Raw genomic sequence first — 18,995 nt, forward strand, 5'->3', positions numbered from 1 at the left:
TTCAGCTTGAACTTGCATATGAGTAGTTGGTGGTCTGTTCCACAATCAGCTCCTGGCCTAGTTTTCACAGCTGATATTGAGCTTCTCCAGTGGTTCTTTCCGCAAATGTAATCAATCTGATTCCTATGCATACCATCAGGTGAAATCCATCAATATAACCTGCGTTTATGTCTCTTAAAAAATGTATTTGCAATGAATAAGTCATTGTGCAATGGGGAAATCTGCTGTCCAGGATCTCTCCAAGTGCTAAAGAGTGAGGATATCTGTCTAAAGACTAAGGTGTACCTGATCCAAGCTATGGTATTTTCAGTTGCCTCATATGCATTTGTTCCCGTTCTCTAGAAAGGTGAGCCATCAGAATGTGGAAACAAAATGATATCAAATAATATCAATAATATTACATGCAAGCAAAATCCTACTGAAGTGTTTGGGGTTTCCCCCCAACATCTGTGGGGGTCTATGTTCTTTAGGGAGCTCCATGTGTCTAGTCTTCTGAATTCTCCCCACAGTTTAGGAAGTTAGAGTCTGATCCAAGGAACTGGATCTAAGGGGAAACATTTTTGTTTTTTGTTTATTTTTTTAATCTGGGAGGTTCGTCACACAGTGGCCTAAGATCCAAAAGATGAGATCTTGTCTCTTTTCTCTTGGTGGTTCTGAGGTCTTTGCCCTGCTGAAGATTATTAAAAACCAACTAGAACAGTAAGATAAGGAACTTCCAGAAGTTCAAGCAGGATTTAGAAGAGGCTGTGGCACCAGGGACAGCATTGCTGATGTTAGATAGATTCTGACTGAAAGTAAAAATACCAGGAGAATGTCTACTTACGCTGTATTGACTATGCAAAGGCATTTGACTGCGTGGATCATAACAAGTTATGGCTAACATTGAGAAGAGTGGGAATCCCAGAGCACTTAATTGTGCTCATACAAAACCTAGACCTAGAACAAGAGTCTGTTGTGTGAACAGAGCAAGGGAACACTACAGAGTTATATTCTCTCTCTGTACCTATTTAATCTGTATGCCGAGCAAATTATTCGAGAAGCTAGAATCTGTGAAGAAGAACGTGCCATCAGGACTGGAGGAAGATTCATCTATCAGATGACACAACCTTGGTTGGTGAAAGTGAGGAGGACTTGAAGCATTTCTTGCAGAAGATCGAAGAATACAGCCTTCAATATAGATTGTATCTCATTGTTCAGATAAAAATTCTTACCGTTGGACTGATAGATGGAGAAAAGGTTGAAGTTGTCAACGATTTCATCTTATTTGGATTCACAATCAACACCCTTGGTACCAGCAGTCAAGAAATCAAGAGATGCACTGCACTGGGAAAATCTGCAGTCAGGGATCTCTCCAAATTATTGAGGAGTAAGGATATCAGTTTGAGGACTAAGGTATGCCTGATTCAGGCCATGATCTTTCTGATCACTTGCTATGCATCTGAGAGCTGGACAAAGGATAAGGATGACAGAAGAAGAATTGATGCCTTTGAGCTGTGGTGTTGAAGAAGAGTGCTGAACATCCCATGAAATGCCAAAAGAACAAATATGTCTCGGAGAAAGTACAGCCAGAGTGCTCCTTGGAGGCAAAGATGACAACACTTCATCTCACATACTTAAGCATGTTGCTGAAAGAGGCCATTCCTTGGAGAGAGACATCATACTTGGAAAGGTGGAAGGCCAGCAAAAGAGAGGAACACCTCCAACCAGGTGGACTGACACAGTGACTACTGCAATGGGCAATGTGTCAGGAAATGCGAGGATGGCACAGGATAGGATGGAGTTCAGATCTGGTCTTCACAGGGTTGCTATGAACTCAATTCAACAGCACTGAACAGCAACAATAACATATTCATTCACATGGATAATGAATAAAGAAGCCCAAAGAATATTTTATTTCTTAAAAATTGTGCTCTTGCTAAGGGATCTTGACTATATCAAGAACTGCCAAAGGAAAAAGCAAGCCTATCTGGGAGGAAGTACAATGAAGGTGCTTCTTGGAGGCAAAGATTGTGAAACTTTGTCTCATAGACTTTGGGCATGTTGTTGTCAAGATGGGACAGTCCTTGGAAAAAGACACCATGCTGGGAATGGTAGAGCATCAGAAAAAGAGAGGAAGACAACAATCCAGCAAGATGGATTGACACGGTGACTACAATAGGTTGGAGCACAGCAGAGATTACACGGATGGTGCAGGATAGGGCAGGGTTCTAACTGTTGTTCATAGTGTCACTAGGAATCATAGTTGATGCAATAGCATCTAACAATAACATTATTACGATGAGTCTGTAACAGGCTTCACTCCCAGGTTAGGTTCTGCTCATTGGCCAGGCTGCCATCTCATGCCTGTGCTGCCCAAGAAAATGACCCCTCCAGTCACAGTCCTTTGCTGTTGCTGTTGGGGGCTGTGGAGTACAATTCATCGTGACCCTATGAACAATAGCTCTGAACCCTGTCCTATCCTGCACAGTCTTTCTCATCCAGACACACTGCAGCCCATTGCCTAGCACACAGCATCAATCCATCTCATTGAGGATCTTTCTCTATTTGGCTGACCCTCCACCTTTCTATGTTGTCCCTTTCCAAGGAATAGCCCTTCCTAACAACATGCCCAAAGCATGTGAGACAAAGCTTCACCATCCCTACATCCAAGGAGCACTCTGGTTGCACTTTCTCCAAGACATATCTGTTCTTTTGGCAGTCCTTGGTATGGTCAGTATTCATCTCCAACACCATAGCTCAAATGAATGAATTCTCCTGTCATCATTATTCATTGTCTAGTTCTCAGATGCATGGTGAATGATTGAAAAGACCATCGCTTGGGTCAAGCACACATTAGTCTTTAAACTGACATCATTGCCCTTAGGACTTAGATGACGTCCCTGATAACAGACCTTCCCAAGGTAATGAGTCTCCTGATCTCCTGACTGCTGGTTCCCAGGGTATTGATGATGTTGTCCAAGTAAGATGAAATTGTTGACACTTTTAGTCATTTCTTCATCTATCATGACGTTGTGTATTGATCCTGTGGTGAGGATTCTTTTCTCCCTTGTTGTCTCATGTATATGCAAAGTCAAGTAGGAGAGGAGCCACCAGGAGTATGCTGAGAGGAGGGCAGGAGTCCTCAGAGGTGGCTTCTTTAAGATTGGATCAGATGGTGGGAAGGGGGCTTCCTGTTGGAGGTGAGGCAGTGAGCAGAGAGGGACATGCAATGGAGGCGTTTTAGAGTTTACCAAGTGCTCTCCCATTCTACATTTCATTTCTTTTTCTCATAGCCTTGAGATAACTATTATTCTTTTACAGAGCAAAGAATTTGCTCACAGGTGCACAGATTAAAAGTGGCAGAGATTAAGTGGGATCTCCAGACCCCTAGATAAGAGCAGAGGCAGCAGATTAGAGCTGAGAGCTCAAACTCTGGGTCGGGGAATCACTGTGCCCCTTTTTTAGTGTGAGAAGTGTGGAGACAAGGAAGACAGCCCTGAGATTGACCTGGGCATCACTGTTATCTCCGATGTGAAAGTCACTGTCATGAGGACTTTAGGAGAGAAGGAAAGAATTGGGGAGTGGAGAAGGCAGGAAGGGAAGAGCAGGAGTTGTTTAACAAGCTTGCTATCAGAGCTGCAGGCCTGGCGTCAGGCACCTGAAGCTGCTTCCATTCCAGTGGTCCAGAGGCTGCATTTGTTTGTTGAAACAGCTCAGTGGTATGGAGCCTGATTTTTTGCTGATGCCTTTAGTGCAGCAAATCTGCTGTCAATGACTTCTTTAAAAAAGTTATTCTTTACAAGGATGTCACTTTAAAGCACTTCAGAGATTAAGGTGTGCCTGATCCAGGCCACGGTATTTTCAATGTTTTCATATGCATCTGAAAGTTTGGACAATGTATAAGAAAGCCCAAAGAATAATTGATGATTTTGAATTGTGTTGGTGAAGAGTACTGAATATACGCCATGGACTGTCAGAAGAACAAACAAATCTTGTGTTGGAGGAAGGGCTGCCAGGATGCTCCCCAGAGGCAAGAAAGGTTCGATTTTTTCTCATATACTTTGGACATATTATCAAGAGGGTTCAGTGCCGGGAAAAGGACGTCAAGCTTGGAAAAGTAGAGGGTCCAAGGAGGAGACGAAGACCCTGAATGAGGCGATTGACACAATGGCTGCAACAGCAGGCTCAGGCATGGTGGGGACTGTCAAGGAGGGGCGGGGTCAGGCAGCCTTTGGATCTGCTGTGCACAGGGCCTCTGCAAGTTGGAGTCAACACAATAAAAACGAACAACTAAAAGGGTGATAAGATGACTGGGATTCCTGACTTCCAATCTGGGCCTCCATACTTTTCCCAAGCCTGTGTCTGTATCTGTACACATTAGGCACACAGATGCACACAGTGTGTTGTGGGACCTTTGGGTTACTGGAGTTTCAAAGCTGTATGTGTATATGTGTGTTTGTATATGAAATGCAGCGTTACGGGTACACAGTGTAACAGGGTGGACTGGACACGTGTGTGTAACTTGTCAGTGGGCCACGTGTGCTCTAGGAGCTCCTTCGCAACAGGGCACACAAAGGGGTGGGAGTGGGGCATGTCCCCTCTGGGAGGAGGAGGGGAGGAGCTCCCACCCATCCACCCAGCCCCACCCTCCTACGTGGCAGCCTGTAAGGTCGTCCTTTTGGTAGGAGGCCCCACACTCCACCAGAGAGAATCAAAGATTGCAGAAATTGCATTTTACTGACTCATGCCTGGGGCTGAGAGCACACATTTGGTTCAAAAGGTCCCTCTGGCCAGTTCTTGAGAGACCACTGACTCACGCTGGCCTGGCAGAACTTCTTTGGGTCCTAGTTTTTTCCCATGTTAAAAAAAAAAAAAGGAACAGGATTAAACTTCTTTTCAACTACATCCTATAGTTAAAAGTGAGATACAGTTTAGGTACCTAGCTTAGGGTCTGGTCACTGCAAAGTGGCCCATAAATAACCCACTCCTGTCCCCTATATTCCCTTCCCATTAATATGGCACAATAAATAGCACTTGGTTCCAGAACTGAAGTTCTTACTCTAACTTGCTGTGTAACATTGAGTATACCGGGTTGCCACTGCCTCTCTGTTACTTATAAAGGTAGGAATTTTTACTAAAGGGTTAAATGCAAGAATGTGCTTCCATAACAGGTTCGTTTCTGTCCTAGGATTCCAGTGAGGTGTGTGTGAATCTAGACAAAGAGGTTTCTGTAATACCTGGTAGAATTGGGCCCGACTACCTCCCTGGAATAAGAGTGGAGGGGGGGGGCGGGGGTGAAGAGCCTGGGGGCTCAGAAGTCGATTCTGGCCCAGCTCTACTCTTGAATTTGCTTTGTGATCTTGGGGAAATACCTGCCACTCTCTGGGCCTCAGTTTTCCTCTCTGTCCAGAGTGAATGCTGTTGAACTCAATAAAGTGAATGCAGAAAACTCCATGGTTTTCTCTTTCCTGCCGCCCACACCTCTTGGGAGCTAGAGAATTCCAGATGGTCTCTTGCCTGAAGGCAGGAACAGTCACTGCGGGGAGCTGAGGCACTAGAGGAATCCAGATACTGTGGAGTTTCTGTTTTTCAGTCTCTCCCCAACCCCCTTTTGCAGAGTGCTTTTCCAGAAAGTGCAGTCTCAGAGAGAGGGGGGAGGGCTACAGCCAGCAGCCTGGGATGGGCCCAGAGCTAAGAATAATGTGGCAAAGACTCTTGACATTTTTTTTGCTGATCTTGGAAATTTAAAGGAGCCGTTACCTCTCTTTTCTGAGGGAAGCCAGGCTTGTGGCTCGCTCAGCCAGTCACTTCCCATGACACTCTCAATGGCATGTTTATCAGGTGCCCCTTTGGTGCCATGCTCTGTGTGGCTGCTGGTCTCTCAGAGTGAGGAGAAGTCAGCTGTACCCTTCCAGAGCCCCCAGGAACAGGCAATGACGATACGGGTGATGACACAGAAATAGGTCTATACGATAGCCTGCAGAGGCTGCTGTGCTACCATGAGGGTTTGGAGGGATGAAAGAGTCTTCAGACACCACTTGCTCCCTGGGCCTCAGTTTCTCTACCTGTCAAAAGCAACTACTGCATCTTTCTATCTTGACTTTGTAGGATTCTGTATTTGTCTAACAGCATAAGCCTCAGTTTACTCCTCTGCAAAATGGGACAGTGTTATCACTCTCAGTTTACCCCTGAGAGGCAGATAATGGAGTTTAAGAGAGCTGAGAGATACAGGAGTGTGAGGAAAGGAAGTCTTTGTGGAATGGAAATCTGTGGGACTTTGTTACTAGACCTGCTGGAAACCAATGTGAACCTTTTCTTTGGTCTGCCGGCTTCAGCAGACCCTCTCTCTCTGTTCTTGCTTCACCTCATAGCTCACTGAACAGATTACCATCTGGAGCCAAACCCTGAGCATCAATTCAGAGGGGCTCTAGCTGGGGGCTCTGGATATTTTCTTAGGCAGCAAGGACTCATCCTGAGGAGTTTCTGACTGATGTGAAAAGCTAAAGCTCTCAGTTGCCAACAGAAAAGTTGATGAATTGAATCTAGAAGTGCCTTGGAGAAATTTTTGGCAATGGACTTCTGATAAACCAGCCACTGAAAGCCCACAGAACGAAGCTCTGCTCTGACACAGGTGGGATTGTGATGCTGAGTCAGCTCAAAGGCAAAGGGTTTGGATCCTTATAAACAATGCTCAGCTGAGGCAGGAGAAAGCACCTAAGAGCCAGGACACTGCTCCAAAGACATAGTCTCATTTGAATGTTGGAAAATTTTGTTTATGAACAGAAAAAAAAAAGTGTACAGGGTTGCTTTCTGAGGGCATTTGGATGCTTACCTTTTGGAGACACTGCAGAAATTTCTGAGTGGGCCTCTACACAGAGATCCATGGCCTTTGGGAACTCTTCTAAGTCAGAGTCTTGGATATTTTATTCAAAGATCTGTTGACCCTGAGAACTTAGCATTCTATGATTCTAAGCTAGAGTCAAGATTCCACGAGTTTTAAGTTTAAAATATAATGATGATTCCTTTAGGACCCTCATTCTCTCTGAAGGATCTGAAGCTTTCAGTATCTAGGATTTCCTAAAGACCTTTAATCAGAAGTCTTTGAGGAGTAAGGAGGAGTGATTAAGAACGCAAGTGCTAAGGAAGATTCTAAGGTTCAAACTCACCAATTTCTTCTGTAAAGTTCTGTACACTTGGAAACACCATAGAGTAGTTTTGCTCTGCCCAATAAGGTCATTCTGGAGGGAAATTGACATGGCAGAAAAGATTTAGAGCGAGCGAGAGAGAGAGAGAGAGAGAGAGAGAGAGAGAGAGAGTGTGTGTTAAAAGTCTAATTCAGATACCATCAAATACCAAGGAACACAGACCAGAGGCCAGAAATACCAGTGATCAATTTACTAAGTACAATCATAATTTTAGGGAGCTCTGGTGGCCTAGAAAGGCTGGTGTAACAACCCAAAGGCCAAGCCTTATGGGTGGTTTGAATCCACCAGCAGTTCATGGGAAGAAGAATGGGCAATCTCCTTCTGTTTGATTTACAGCCTTGGGAACCCACTGGAGGGTTAGATTTGAGTTGGTTTTCATTTGACAACAATTAATTTTGAGCTTGAGTATTCATTTGCTCTCTAGGACTATGAGATGTGCCTGGAAGAGAGATGCTCAACACATTTTGTTGATTAAATGAATGAGCGACTTATGTCTTCCTCTCCAGACTCTGCCCTTCTGTTCATAAAGAAGACTAATTGGGGTAGGGTTGGGGTGGGGTGGGGTGTTCTAAGTAATGCTTTATCCTTGGAATTATCTACCAGGAATTACCTCCATAGAATGTCAATTCTTGAGAGCAAGGACTTTGCCCAGTCTGAGCAGTGTCCTCAGCCCCCAGAAACAATAATGAATGCTCCAGCTTAGCTCAGCTCAAGGGGCTATCACTGAGGAAGGGTGGAAGTAGATAGGCAGAGAGAAAAACCTATTCCTGTGGGAGGGGTCACAGACTGGAAGGGGGCAGGGATGAGCAAAAAAACTAAAAAGAGACAGGGGAAAGGTTGCTAGGACCAACTTAGTACCCTATTTCACAGGCAAGGGAACGAAGTAACCTGCTTAGAGTTGCACAGCAACTCTCGTGGAGAGCCAAGGCCTCCGTTTCTTGCACCCTTCTGGGCCCTGCGGCACCACTCAATCTTTACTGTCACTGCTTGCACAGCTTCAAGGCCTGGACTTTCCAGGTGCAGGTACTGGGTCTCATCTCTCTGCCCCCCAGGCCAACCATCAATGCCAAACTTGCAGGGACAATGAGGTTGAGCTTGAGCTCTACCAAGACGTCCAGGATGTCTCCCAAAAGTCTGGTCATCTTCCCTGAAGCAAAGGAGAAGAGGCTTGGCTGACTCTTCAAGGAGTGGGTGAGGGAGAAGCAGTTAAGCTTCTTTAGCTCAAAATCAGAGAAGGATCTTCTCTGTGGCAAAGCCACCAGCAGGCGAAGGGTGCGGAAAGGAATGGTGACCCGGGGCGGTTTGGCTTGTCAGGGAGCAGGAAGGTGAGAGGGGACTTCTCTGCTGGGGAGCTGGACCTTGGAGCCCAGTGTCCTCTGCAGCTCAGTGGCCCGAGTCCCCGCAAAGGTCGTGGGTCTCGGTGGAGTCCCAGGCTGCCCGCGTGCCCTTGTGTGTCCTGGAGGACCCCGCGGCTCCACCGCAATCCGACGAGGGCGGCAGTAGGACCCAGGGGCCGGGAGAGTGCCCGAGAGGGAGGGGGCGGGGGACAGGAGGTTTGGGGGAGGTCTTTTGGCTTTTTTTGGCGAAGCCCGGCGACCTCCGGAAGCTTTTCCAACTTTCCAGAAGTTTCTCGGGCCGGGCGGGAGGCGGGACGCCATATAAAGATCCAGGGAGCGGGGAGAGGGTGGAGAGCGGATCGTCTGCAGCCCCGAAGCTGATTGCTCGCGGCCGAACAGGGCCCAGGTGAGGGCGGGGGTCCCGGGGGCCGCGCGAGTCACCCGGGCGGTGGCTCCGGGAAGGGTGGGCGGCCAGTCCAGGATCGCCCAGCCGCGGGCAGCTGCAGGGCTGCGAGTCGAGGGCCTGGACTCGAGGGCTGATGCGAGCAGTACACCTGAGGACCAGGATAGTGGTCAGAGCCTAATGGGGGGACCTGGGATCTCAGAGGTCCGAGATTTGGAGCGAGGGGCAACAGAGGAGACGGTAGGGCTCGGGGTCAGGGCGCTGATACCAGCCCTTCTGCAGGAATAGAGGAGATGGTGTGGCGGCAGCAATGAAGGGGACAGGCCAGAGCTGACCCCCCCCCCAGGTGCCTGATGAGCTTTTTGGGGAACAACTGACCCCCAACCCCTGCTGAAGATCGGGGCTGGGTGATGTGGAAAGGGTCACGCATTTCCTGGGATGTTATTCTTGGCTCTTGGAGTGGCTATGCCCTGAAAGGGTGGCTGCAGTTCTGATCAGTGGCCTGCTGTGTGTAGTTGAAGTCAGTTAAAGGAGAGACTTGATTACCGGCACTCTCCTCTCTAATCTCCAAAAAAGAAGAGGGTGAGGAGTTGCCTGAGTGTGCATCTCCCCAGGCAGGGGAAGGAGGAGAGGCACCAAGGCTGCTGCACCCACCACCCTCATCCCGTCCCCCACTGCCTGGATAACTGCAGGGTGCAGGCCACTTCCCAGGCAGCATTCCCTTCCCCCAGCTTAGGGACATTCCTGAGGTGACCAGCAAGGAGGAAGGAAGAAGGAAAACACTTCCAGGCTGGCCCAGAAGCCGGGCTCCTCCTCCATCCAGGCTTCCTGCTGGTCCCTCTGGGCCCTAGGGTCCGGATGGAGTCCGAGGGAAAATTGAGGGGCTTCAGTTCCCTGGAATTCGGTGGCTAGCCACACCCTGCTGGTCTCCAAGAGTCCATCCGCTCAGGCCCCCTTTCTGAGGCCTCCTGACCCTTCCTTTTGTCTGGTCACGGGGATTCCCCTGCAGAGATTAGATTCTTTTTTGGCTGGCTGTGCAGCAGGACACCATCTACAGCCCTCCAGAGGGCCCGTCTGGAACAGGGAGCTAGCCCCCCCCACATCCCCAAGGGACCCAGGGTCACTCCCTGCCCCTCTCTGATTTCACTTCTCACAGGACAGTGAGTGAGGCATGATTCTAAGGCCGTTGTAGATCTGGGCCTGGTTCTGTCCTCTGTGAGAGGCAGTGTGAAGATAGGTGCCCTTTGGGGGCTGGGTCCATCTCACTTCCTGTCTTCCTCACTCTTCTGTTTTCTTTCAGAATGAAAAAGGCAGGCAATGACCTCCCTCTGAGGCAGTTTCAAGGTACTTTAGACTCCTTTCAAGTTACTTCCTCAGGGTTTGAGGCCTTTGGTGGCTCCGGCCATCTCTTTCCCTTCCCTCTGACTTAACCAAAACTCTAGTCCAGCCCTCACCCAGTCTTAACTGGGTAGCTGTGCGCACAGCCCTTGGCAATATGATTTGTTGTTTTATTATATTCCCCCCCCCCCTTGGGACTGTAAATCGTCTAAAGCTGGCCTGAAAGCAGGGATTTCTCTGTGGCAAGATGGGCTGGGGCTGTGGGAGGTTGGTTTGCTTGCAGTAACTTGCCCTCCTCTCTTGCTGCTGCTGGATTTAACGTGGCAGCCTTTCTTCTCTGCTGCTCAAATTCCTTCAGAGACTGATGCACAGGATGTGAAAGGAAGGCCCAAAGTGGCTTCTGGGGAGTGTTGTGGCAAATCCCTGAACCTGAACTCGGGCCTCCTACTTTCCTGGTGGAAGCCCCCCTCTGCTGGTCGCCAGAGATAATTAAGCTCCTTGCCTGCCACGTCAGAGCGCAGCTGTGTGGCAGCTTGAGGAATCCCAAACTAGTGATTTGGAGCTTTCTTGGAAAGCCCCTCCCAGCCTTTTGAGGTTCTGGTTGGCTAGGGGTGGGGGCTGCCACGTGGCAGGGCTGGGAGCCTGGACTCCCTGAGAATGCAGGGGTTTGAGCTCCACCATCATTTCTCTGCACCAGACGCGGCTTTAGCAGGATCATTCCTGCCATCCTGGCATAGGAAGTTGCTGGGTTCCTTTTTACTCTAGAAGCATCCCCATTTGGACAGTGCATCAGATGGTCACACTGATTTTGCTGCTTCAGATTTGACGGGGAAGGAGCCAAGCCTGGGAGGGAAGTGGCCTGGAGCTTAGTTTGGGCCCCAAGGATTCACCTTGCCCTCAACCTATCTCACAGCTTTCTTGTACCATCCTCTGAGCATTTGTGGATCTCACTTGTCCCTTTACTCCTTTCATACTCTTGCTACTTTGCACTGTCCCTCAAGGCCCTAGAGGGTGACAGCTCAGGGAAGTGGGGACAGCTATGGCAGCGGAATCTGAAACCTCATGCCCCCACAGGTAGCCCAGAGTCTGGAGGGTTTTCTGTAAGGATTCTGGGGCTTTGGTTTTCTTTGAGGAAGACATGGGATGGGATTCCAGCTTCCCCTCAGCCTCCACCAGGGCTGCTGCAGTGTCGAGTAGGAAGGGAGTTGGAACTACTCCATGGAAAGGGGTTTGTCTCCAGAGAGGGAGTATGGCTTGTCCTAGGGGCCATGGGTACTACTTTTAGTTGGAGGAAGGTGTCTGAGGACACCCTCAAAACCATAGAGCAGATGACCTGTGTGGCAGTGGCTGTCAGATGATTAAGACAGAATGGAATCTGATGTCCCAGCTTCCTGGAAGGTTAAACACCCACTGGACAGCCTTGGTGATGGGAGGGGCGCCCTGTTGGTCCTCCACTGAGCTGTGACTCACTGTCCCCCAGCATCCTGTCCTTGCTGTTCTCTCAGGAAGTCCCCACCTTCCTACCCTAAGTGTTGGAAGTTGCCGACCGTGGACCTTTTGGTCTGCTCATTTCCCATTTGTTCTGGGAGCTGGGCAGATGGGAAAGCCAAGTACTTACCAAGATAGCGTCCTGGACATGAATGTTAAGGCTCAGAGAGGGGCAAAATTCACCCTCTCACAGACACCAGCACCTTACTTGGGACAGTAAAATGGAGCATCTGGGCTTCCCTCATTTAATAAGTGAACCAACTAGTGAGTCATCACCATCCCAGGGCAGAATGAAAGGCAGGGGGAAGGGCCGTTCTGCAGCTGTCTCAGTGTGACAGCCCTTCCCCACATACCTGGGTTTCATGCAGACGCTTGTCTACCTTCTACTGGAAAAGTGTGCTAGGGCTGTGTGAGATCAAGGCCGACCTCTGCACACTGCAGGGTGGACTTCAAGTCGGCCAAGGGGCCCTGCTTTATAGAAACAGCCAAGGCCGACTGTGCAGTAGATGCTGAGGATATGGTGGGAAAGTGGCCTCTTTTTATTCTGTCTTGGGAGACAGAAATACGCAAACAAAGATAAATATGACTTGGAAGACCAATGCAAAGAATCTGTAGGGTGGTGAGTTGGCAAGAACCTGGCTTTAGGTAGAGACTTCAGGGAAGGCCTCTGACCTGACGGACCCCAGCCTGGGCATCCCCCCCGTCATCCCCAGTGCTCTGTCTTTATTGCTCTGCTGCCGCCTGGGGACATGGTGGCTGGAAGGATGGCCAAGGCTTCAGAGTCACCCTCTCTCTGCAGGTCTCACAGGTCTGAGGCGTGCACAGCCCACCTCCCCTCCCAGCCATGCGCTCCCTCCTGCTTCTTGGCACCTGCTTCTTGGTGGTGGCTCTGGCTGCAGAGGTGAAGAAACCAGCACCTCCGGGCACGGCGGAGAAGTTGAGCTCTAAGGCCACCACGCTGGCTGAGCGCAGTGCCAGCCTGGCCTTCAGCCTGTACCAGGCGATGGCCAAGGACCAGGCAGTGGAGAATATCCTGCTGTCGCCTGTGGTGGTGGCCTCATCGCTGGGCCTTGTGTCTCTGGGTGGCAAGGCGACCACTGCGTCCCAGGCCAAGGCAGTGCTGAGCGCGGAGCAGCTGCGCGATGAAGAGGTGCACACGGGCCTGGGCGAGCTGCTGCGCTCGCTCAGCAACAGCACGGCGCGCAATGTCACGTGGAAGCTGGGCAGCCGGCTGTACGGGCCCAGCTCCGTGAGCTTCGCGGACGACTTCGTGCGCAGCAGCAAGCAGCACTACAACTGTGAGCACTCCAAGATCAACTTCCGCGACAAGCGCAGTGCCCTGCAGTCCATCAATGAGTGGGCCGCGCAGACCACCGACGGCAAGCTGCCCGAGGTCACCAAGGACGTGGAGCGCACGGACGGTGCCCTGCTGGTCAACGCCATGTTCTTCAAGCGTGAGTCCAGGACGAGACCTGCGAGAGGGCCAGGGGGCAAGGGTCTTCCCACAAGAACCGGGAACATGCTCTAGCAGCTATCCTGTGTTACACATTTTACTGCTTGTCATCCAGTTCTCAGGATCTGTAGAGGCAGACATTGTCACCCTTCTTAAATACTAGAAACGAAGTTTCAAGAGATCGGAGATTCAAACTGTGTAGATGCTCCAGGGAGGCAGTGCTACTATACATTTTCTCAATATAAATGCTATTGTTTGTAAAAGGCTATCTGGTTTTAGGGATAGTTGGGGGTCTTAGAAGGAGCTCAGGTGGCCTAGTTGTAAGAAGCTGCACTGCAATCCCAAAGGTATGTGATTCAAAACCACCAGCTGCCCCACGAGGAGGATGAACATTCTCCTCTTGTGCTATATACTGCCTCTGGAAACCCAATGGAGGGTCAGCTGTGAGTTGGTTCCAACAGCACACAGCAACAAGGGTTCTTGGAATCCATAACACACAGTGATTAGTTATGCCTCCGTGGGGCACTGCAGATCCATCCCACGCCTCTGTTCTCATCTTCAGTAACTCTGGGGTCAGGCAGTACCAAGTTCGCAGAAAGAACAGGCCCAGGGAGGAGATATACCAGAGCCAGGATTTGGGCCAGGTGTGTCTGACTCAGGGTCAATATTGAATTGCTTAATGAATATGTTTTAGTACCTATAGAGATTGATTTTGTTTCTCACATTAGCTGTGAGGATGAGGCAACCTCTCCGTTTCACAAATGACCCCAAAGTGGGATTGGTGGAAAGGTCTTATAGTCCGTGGGTGAGCCTGGATTTAAACACAGGTCTGTTGTTAGGGCGTCGTTTTTGGAGGATGGCACAGGATAGGGCAGGGTACGGATCTGTGGTCCATATTGTTGCTGTGGGTCATGTTGACATCTAACAACAACTGCTGTTGTAACGGTAGGGCAGAACTCAACCTGCTGGTATACACATTATGTTTTGGTTAATTTTTTTTTTTGTTTCTGAGACAGAGGCTAATCTTGGGGAAACTTCCTGCTTATGGCATTGAACCCTCAGCAGACAGGTAGATAGGAAGCCCAGCTCAGCCACACAGGTGCCAGGGTGGGGATGTGAACGTGGACACAGAAGAGCCTGAGCTGAGGGTCTTCCTTCTGAGGAATTCAGTGTCATGCAGGAGCAGCTGAGCGCTGACTGTAGAAATTCACAGCTTCAGGCAACATTCCTGGGGCTAAGACTCCCTTCCCAGAGCACAGAACCTGTGCTTAGTGCATGGGGAGGAGGTGGGCCACTGCTGGACCCTGGGAATGGAGCACAGACCCTTGTGACAGAGGCAGGTTGAGAGTGTGTGGTTGAGGTGGTGTGCACTGCAGTTGTGTCTGTGGGAGAGGGTGCCTTGGAGTGGACCCTGTGATCCGACCCTGTCTTCTTCCTCCCACTACAGCACACTGGGACGAGAAATTCCACCACAAGATGGTGGACAACCGGGGCTTCATGGTGACCCGTTCCTATACTGTGGGTGTCACGATGATGCACCGCACAGGTAGGTTCTTTGGGGGGTGGAGGGACTAGAGAGGTGTCTGAGCCAGGCCTGCCCCAGCCTGCGGCGTGCTCAGTGCCCTCGCCGCCCTTCTCTCAGGCCTCTACAACTACTACGACGACGAGAAGGAGAAGCTACAAATGGTGGAGATGCCTCTGGCCCACAAGCTCTCAAGCCTCATCATCCTCATGCCCCACCACGTGGAGCCTCTCGAGCGCCTTGAAAAGCTGCTGACCAAGGAGCAGCTGAAGATCTGGATGGGGAAGATGCAGAAGAAGGCCGTGGCCATCTCCCTGCCCAAGGGTGTGGTGGAAGTGACCCACGACCTGCAGGTGAGGCATGGCCCTGCTCAGGGCCTGCAGGAAGAAATGGTTTGGGCACCCACTTAGCAGCTCAGTGGGGTTTGCCTGAGCACCCTGGCTGTCCAGGCAGACCTGGTCTAGGCTGGAAGAGGAGGTAAGGGCCCTGCTCCTGCCCAAGGAGAGTTGATGGATCAGGTGGTGGTTAGCTTTGTTGTTGTTGAGTACCATAGAGTCAGAAGTGATCCATAGCTGACCCTCCACTGGGTTTTTAGTGGCAATTAATTGCACGGGAGAAGATTGCTCATCCTTCTCCCATAGAGACTCCACTTGGTGGATTCAAACCATGTGCCTCTGGGATTGCAGTGCAGCATCTTGCCACCAGGTCACCAGAGCTCCCTGATGATTAGTTCTACCAGTAGCTAAATGTCATTGAGTATTTGCTCCATCCCAGGCTTTAAGAGCTTTATCTGGGCTGCCCATGGGTTATAAATGAAATCCATATCTAACTGTACTCAAGAATCTGTCAGAGTTTCAAACTGGTCTGCCTGGTTCAGTCATGGCAGAGGAAGCATCACTAGAAGACAACCAAATTTTTAAAGTTACAGTGAACTACAAAGGTAGCTAGAATGGGAAACATAGGGGTTGAAACCTTGCTAGAAATGAAATCTCCTTACAGAAGAAAGGCAGTGTATCTATCCGTTGCATAGGAACTAAATCTCTTGGATTTGGAACATACTCTGAAATAGTACAGCCCTGCTCAAAGATGGTGGTACCAGTTTTAGTGCCCCTTTCCAACATGGCAGCTGACTGCACTGCTCAGAATGTGTGACCCTCTCCTGCAGTTCTGCCAGTGAATCACTTTTGTGCATGAAGACTCAGTGTCCCGTGGGACCGGTGTGGTAGTCAATAACCCCCGGCCTCACAGGCCTAGGATTGGGCTTCAGAGTCTCTAATTCCAGGCTTCCCACCACCACTACCACCACCATCCACCCCAGTCTTACCTGTTCTGGGTACCATGGGAATCTGTCAAATTGTTAAACCCTGGATCTATTCCTGTTTTGTGTCATGCAATATGACCAAACTAGTTTAAGAGGCAGGTAAGAGTTGCCCATCACAAGTCAGACACTCATAAGATGGCCTGTACCTATTAAACTCTTCGGTCCTCAAAACAAGTCTTAGATAAACCTGTTCTACAGATGATAAATCTGTAACTTTATCATAAATATAGATAGAATTGAGGTTCAGAAAGGTTCAGGAACTTGGAATTAGTCCTCACTGAGCCCCTGAGACATGATGTGATGTGGACATAGTGCCCTTCAGTGTGATCTCACCTGGAGAGCTCACTGCAGCGAGGTTCCTGGGGCAGTGACCCTGGGCCACCATCAGGACGTGTGAATGTCTAATATACTCCCACGTGGTGCTGATGCTGCTGCTCCATGAACCAACCTGCCATGATGCACTGGTCACGATGGTTCAGAGCGCTAGCGTTATAGTCAGACCTTTTCCCCAAGCCTCAGTTTTCTGATCTGTAAAGTGAGGATTAGACTCTTGCGATGTGGTTGTGAGACTGAAGAGAAGTGTAATTTGAAGGGCCCCTTGCTATCTGGCACATAAGAAGGTCCTCCCCTTTGAGGAATGGCCAAGTGGGGTAGGGGATGGAGGGTGAGGGTATGTGAACCTTGCCTTCTGTGGCTTCACCTGGCACCTACCTGGTCCCACAGAAACACCTGGCTGGACTGGGTCTGACTGAGGCCATCGACAAGAACAAGGCAGACCTGTCACGGATGTCAGGCAAGAAGGACCTGTACCTGGCCAGCGTGTTCCATGCCACTGCCTTTGAGTGGGACACAGAAGGCAACCCCTTTGACCAGGACATCTATGGCCGTGAGGAGTTGCGCAGCCCCAAGCTGTTCTACGCTGACCACCCCTTCATCTTCCTGGTGCGAGACAGCCAGAGCGGCTCCCTGCTGTTCATTGGGCGCTTGGTCCGGCCCAAGGGTGACAAGATGCGTGATGAGTTGTAGGGCTCCAGGGTGGGTGTGGGATGTCAGGAGGCAGCAGAAGGCTGCTGAGACACATGGGTGCTATTCTGGTGGGGTGGGGATCTGAGGCGTTGGCCTTGGACGTTCCACAGGGGTGGGAGGGTGGGGAAACAGAACAGGATTGCCCAATGTCTGAGTGAACAGGATCCTCTCTGCTTGGACATGGGCCTCCAGATTCCATGATGATGGGCCCAGAGACTCAGTGTCCTGTGGGACCGGTGTGGTAGTCAATAACCCCCGGCCTCACAGGCCTAGGATCGGGCTTCAAACAGTGTTCCTATTTATAAGCCAAGTATGCTTTCTGTGAACCAGAATTGAGCTGGAGGAAGGCATCACCCCAGCTCTATTCCAACCTTCTCGCCACTTCCCTCAACTGTAAACAAGGTGCTGAAGCCTCTGGGACCAGGTACCCCCAGAACGGCCCTGGCCCCAGTGAGGGGGATTGGAAGACAGTCCATAGCAAGGGATCCTGGCAAACTCTGGTCACGAATCAGGCGTCCTGGGATGAACTCTTTCCCCCCTGCTTCCTTCTCCTTAGTTTTTCCAAAGATGGGGAGGGAAGGGGGAACACGAACCTTTTGTTTTCAAACTAAGAGCTTATTTGTATAATTTTGTTTTTCAATAAAACTTTTCCAGTGACGTTTTGTGGGAGCATGGAAAAATATTGGTCATAGTGGAGCCCCATGTTAATTCTCAGGGCACAAGGTCTCATTCTTTTAAGCCAGGTTTGGTACTAACAAACCCTGTTAAGTGTAAGATATCAGTGGTTAATTTTACACAGATAATAACATGTGGCAGGCCCATTGAGTACTGACTGGGAAAATGATTTTGGGGAACTTGTGTCTCATTGCTTCTGACAGCCCTAGAGAAGAGGCTGCAGAGACTGGGTGTTTTCAGTTTTTAGTCTTCATCCTTAATTTCCAGCTGACCTTCATCCCATACCCAGGCCGAAGATACAGACTCAAGCAGGTATGTAGCAGGTTTCCTATTCAGGACTTTGGAAGGGAAGATGGGAAGGACTTCTGGAGAATCCTTGTTCTCACGTGACCCAGTGTGTTGGGATTGTAGCAGGGAGAGAAGAAGGACCCTACGCAGTCCCTCTTGAAACAGTTACCCAGGGTTCTGACTTCGTACCTTAGGGGCACAGAACAAGATACCAACCAGTGTCTAGGGAGGCAGAGGAAACTGGATCCCAGCTTCATCTTTGCTACTTGATCTACCTGGTCAAGCATCCCAGCTATAGTCCTCCAAGCTGTAAATAGGGTTGCAGAGTGGCCAACTGATTGAGTCCCATTATTATCACCATGAGGTATCAGCAAAACTATTCAGTCCCACATCCCAGACATAGGAAATCAGATCTCTGTCCTGGAGGTGGAGACGTAAGGACAGTGACAAGTACGTACCCACTACACTCACTTGAGCTTTCTGTTCCCAGGCTTATTCCCTGCCTCAGGGCCTTTGCACTATTATTTACTCAGAGAAGCTTGCTGACTGCTTAATATAAAGCAGCACCTTTCCCACCTCCTCAGTTTCTCTACAATGTTTTCCCATGTTACTGGCCCCTTTTCATTATGGTGGGATCCTGGTGGTGCTGTAACTAGAATGCTTGGTTGCTATCTCCAAGGTCCTGGATTTGAACCCACCAGCCTCTTCATTTGAGGAAGATTTACTTCCATAAATATTTATAGGATCCTATGCAGCAGTTCTCTATGATGTGGAATGACCAGTGGGGCTGGTTTGTGTTTCATGGGCGTATGTCTGTGTCCATGAGAATTTAGAACCTTGTTTGTTCATTGCTAGGTTTATTGCATCTAGATTCAGCATTTGACACTTCGCTGAGTGAATAAATGAAAGGGCTGTGCTAGAAGAAGGGCTCCAGGGCTGTGATACATCAGAGCTCCCTCC

At 49.7% G+C, this 18,995-nt stretch overlaps 1 protein-coding gene across 1 annotated transcript; it reads left to right on the top strand.

Moving 5' to 3' along the window:
• Positions 1 to 12,573: 12,573 nt before the first annotated feature.
• Positions 12,574 to 17,416, top strand: SERPINH1 (serpin peptidase inhibitor, clade H (heat shock protein 47), member 1, (collagen binding protein 1)). The gene is made up of 4 exons (XM_006882860.1): positions 12,574 to 13,204; positions 14,651 to 14,749; positions 14,846 to 15,078; positions 16,770 to 17,416. Exons 1-4 carry the CDS (start codon positions 12,595 to 12,597, stop codon positions 17,070 to 17,072), a joined length of 1,245 nt encoding a protein of 414 aa, XP_006882922.1. The 5' UTR covers positions 12,574 to 12,594; the 3' UTR covers positions 17,073 to 17,416.
• Positions 17,417 to 18,995: the final 1,579 nt, after the last annotated feature.

Source organism: Elephantulus edwardii, unplaced genomic scaffold (genome assembly GCF_000299155.1).
Source record: "Elephantulus edwardii isolate Elephantulus edwardi_28Jun2011 unplaced genomic scaffold, EleEdw1.0 scaffold00025, whole genome shotgun sequence".
Classification (NCBI taxonomy): Eukaryota; Metazoa; Chordata; class Mammalia; order Macroscelidea; family Macroscelididae; genus Elephantulus; species Elephantulus edwardii.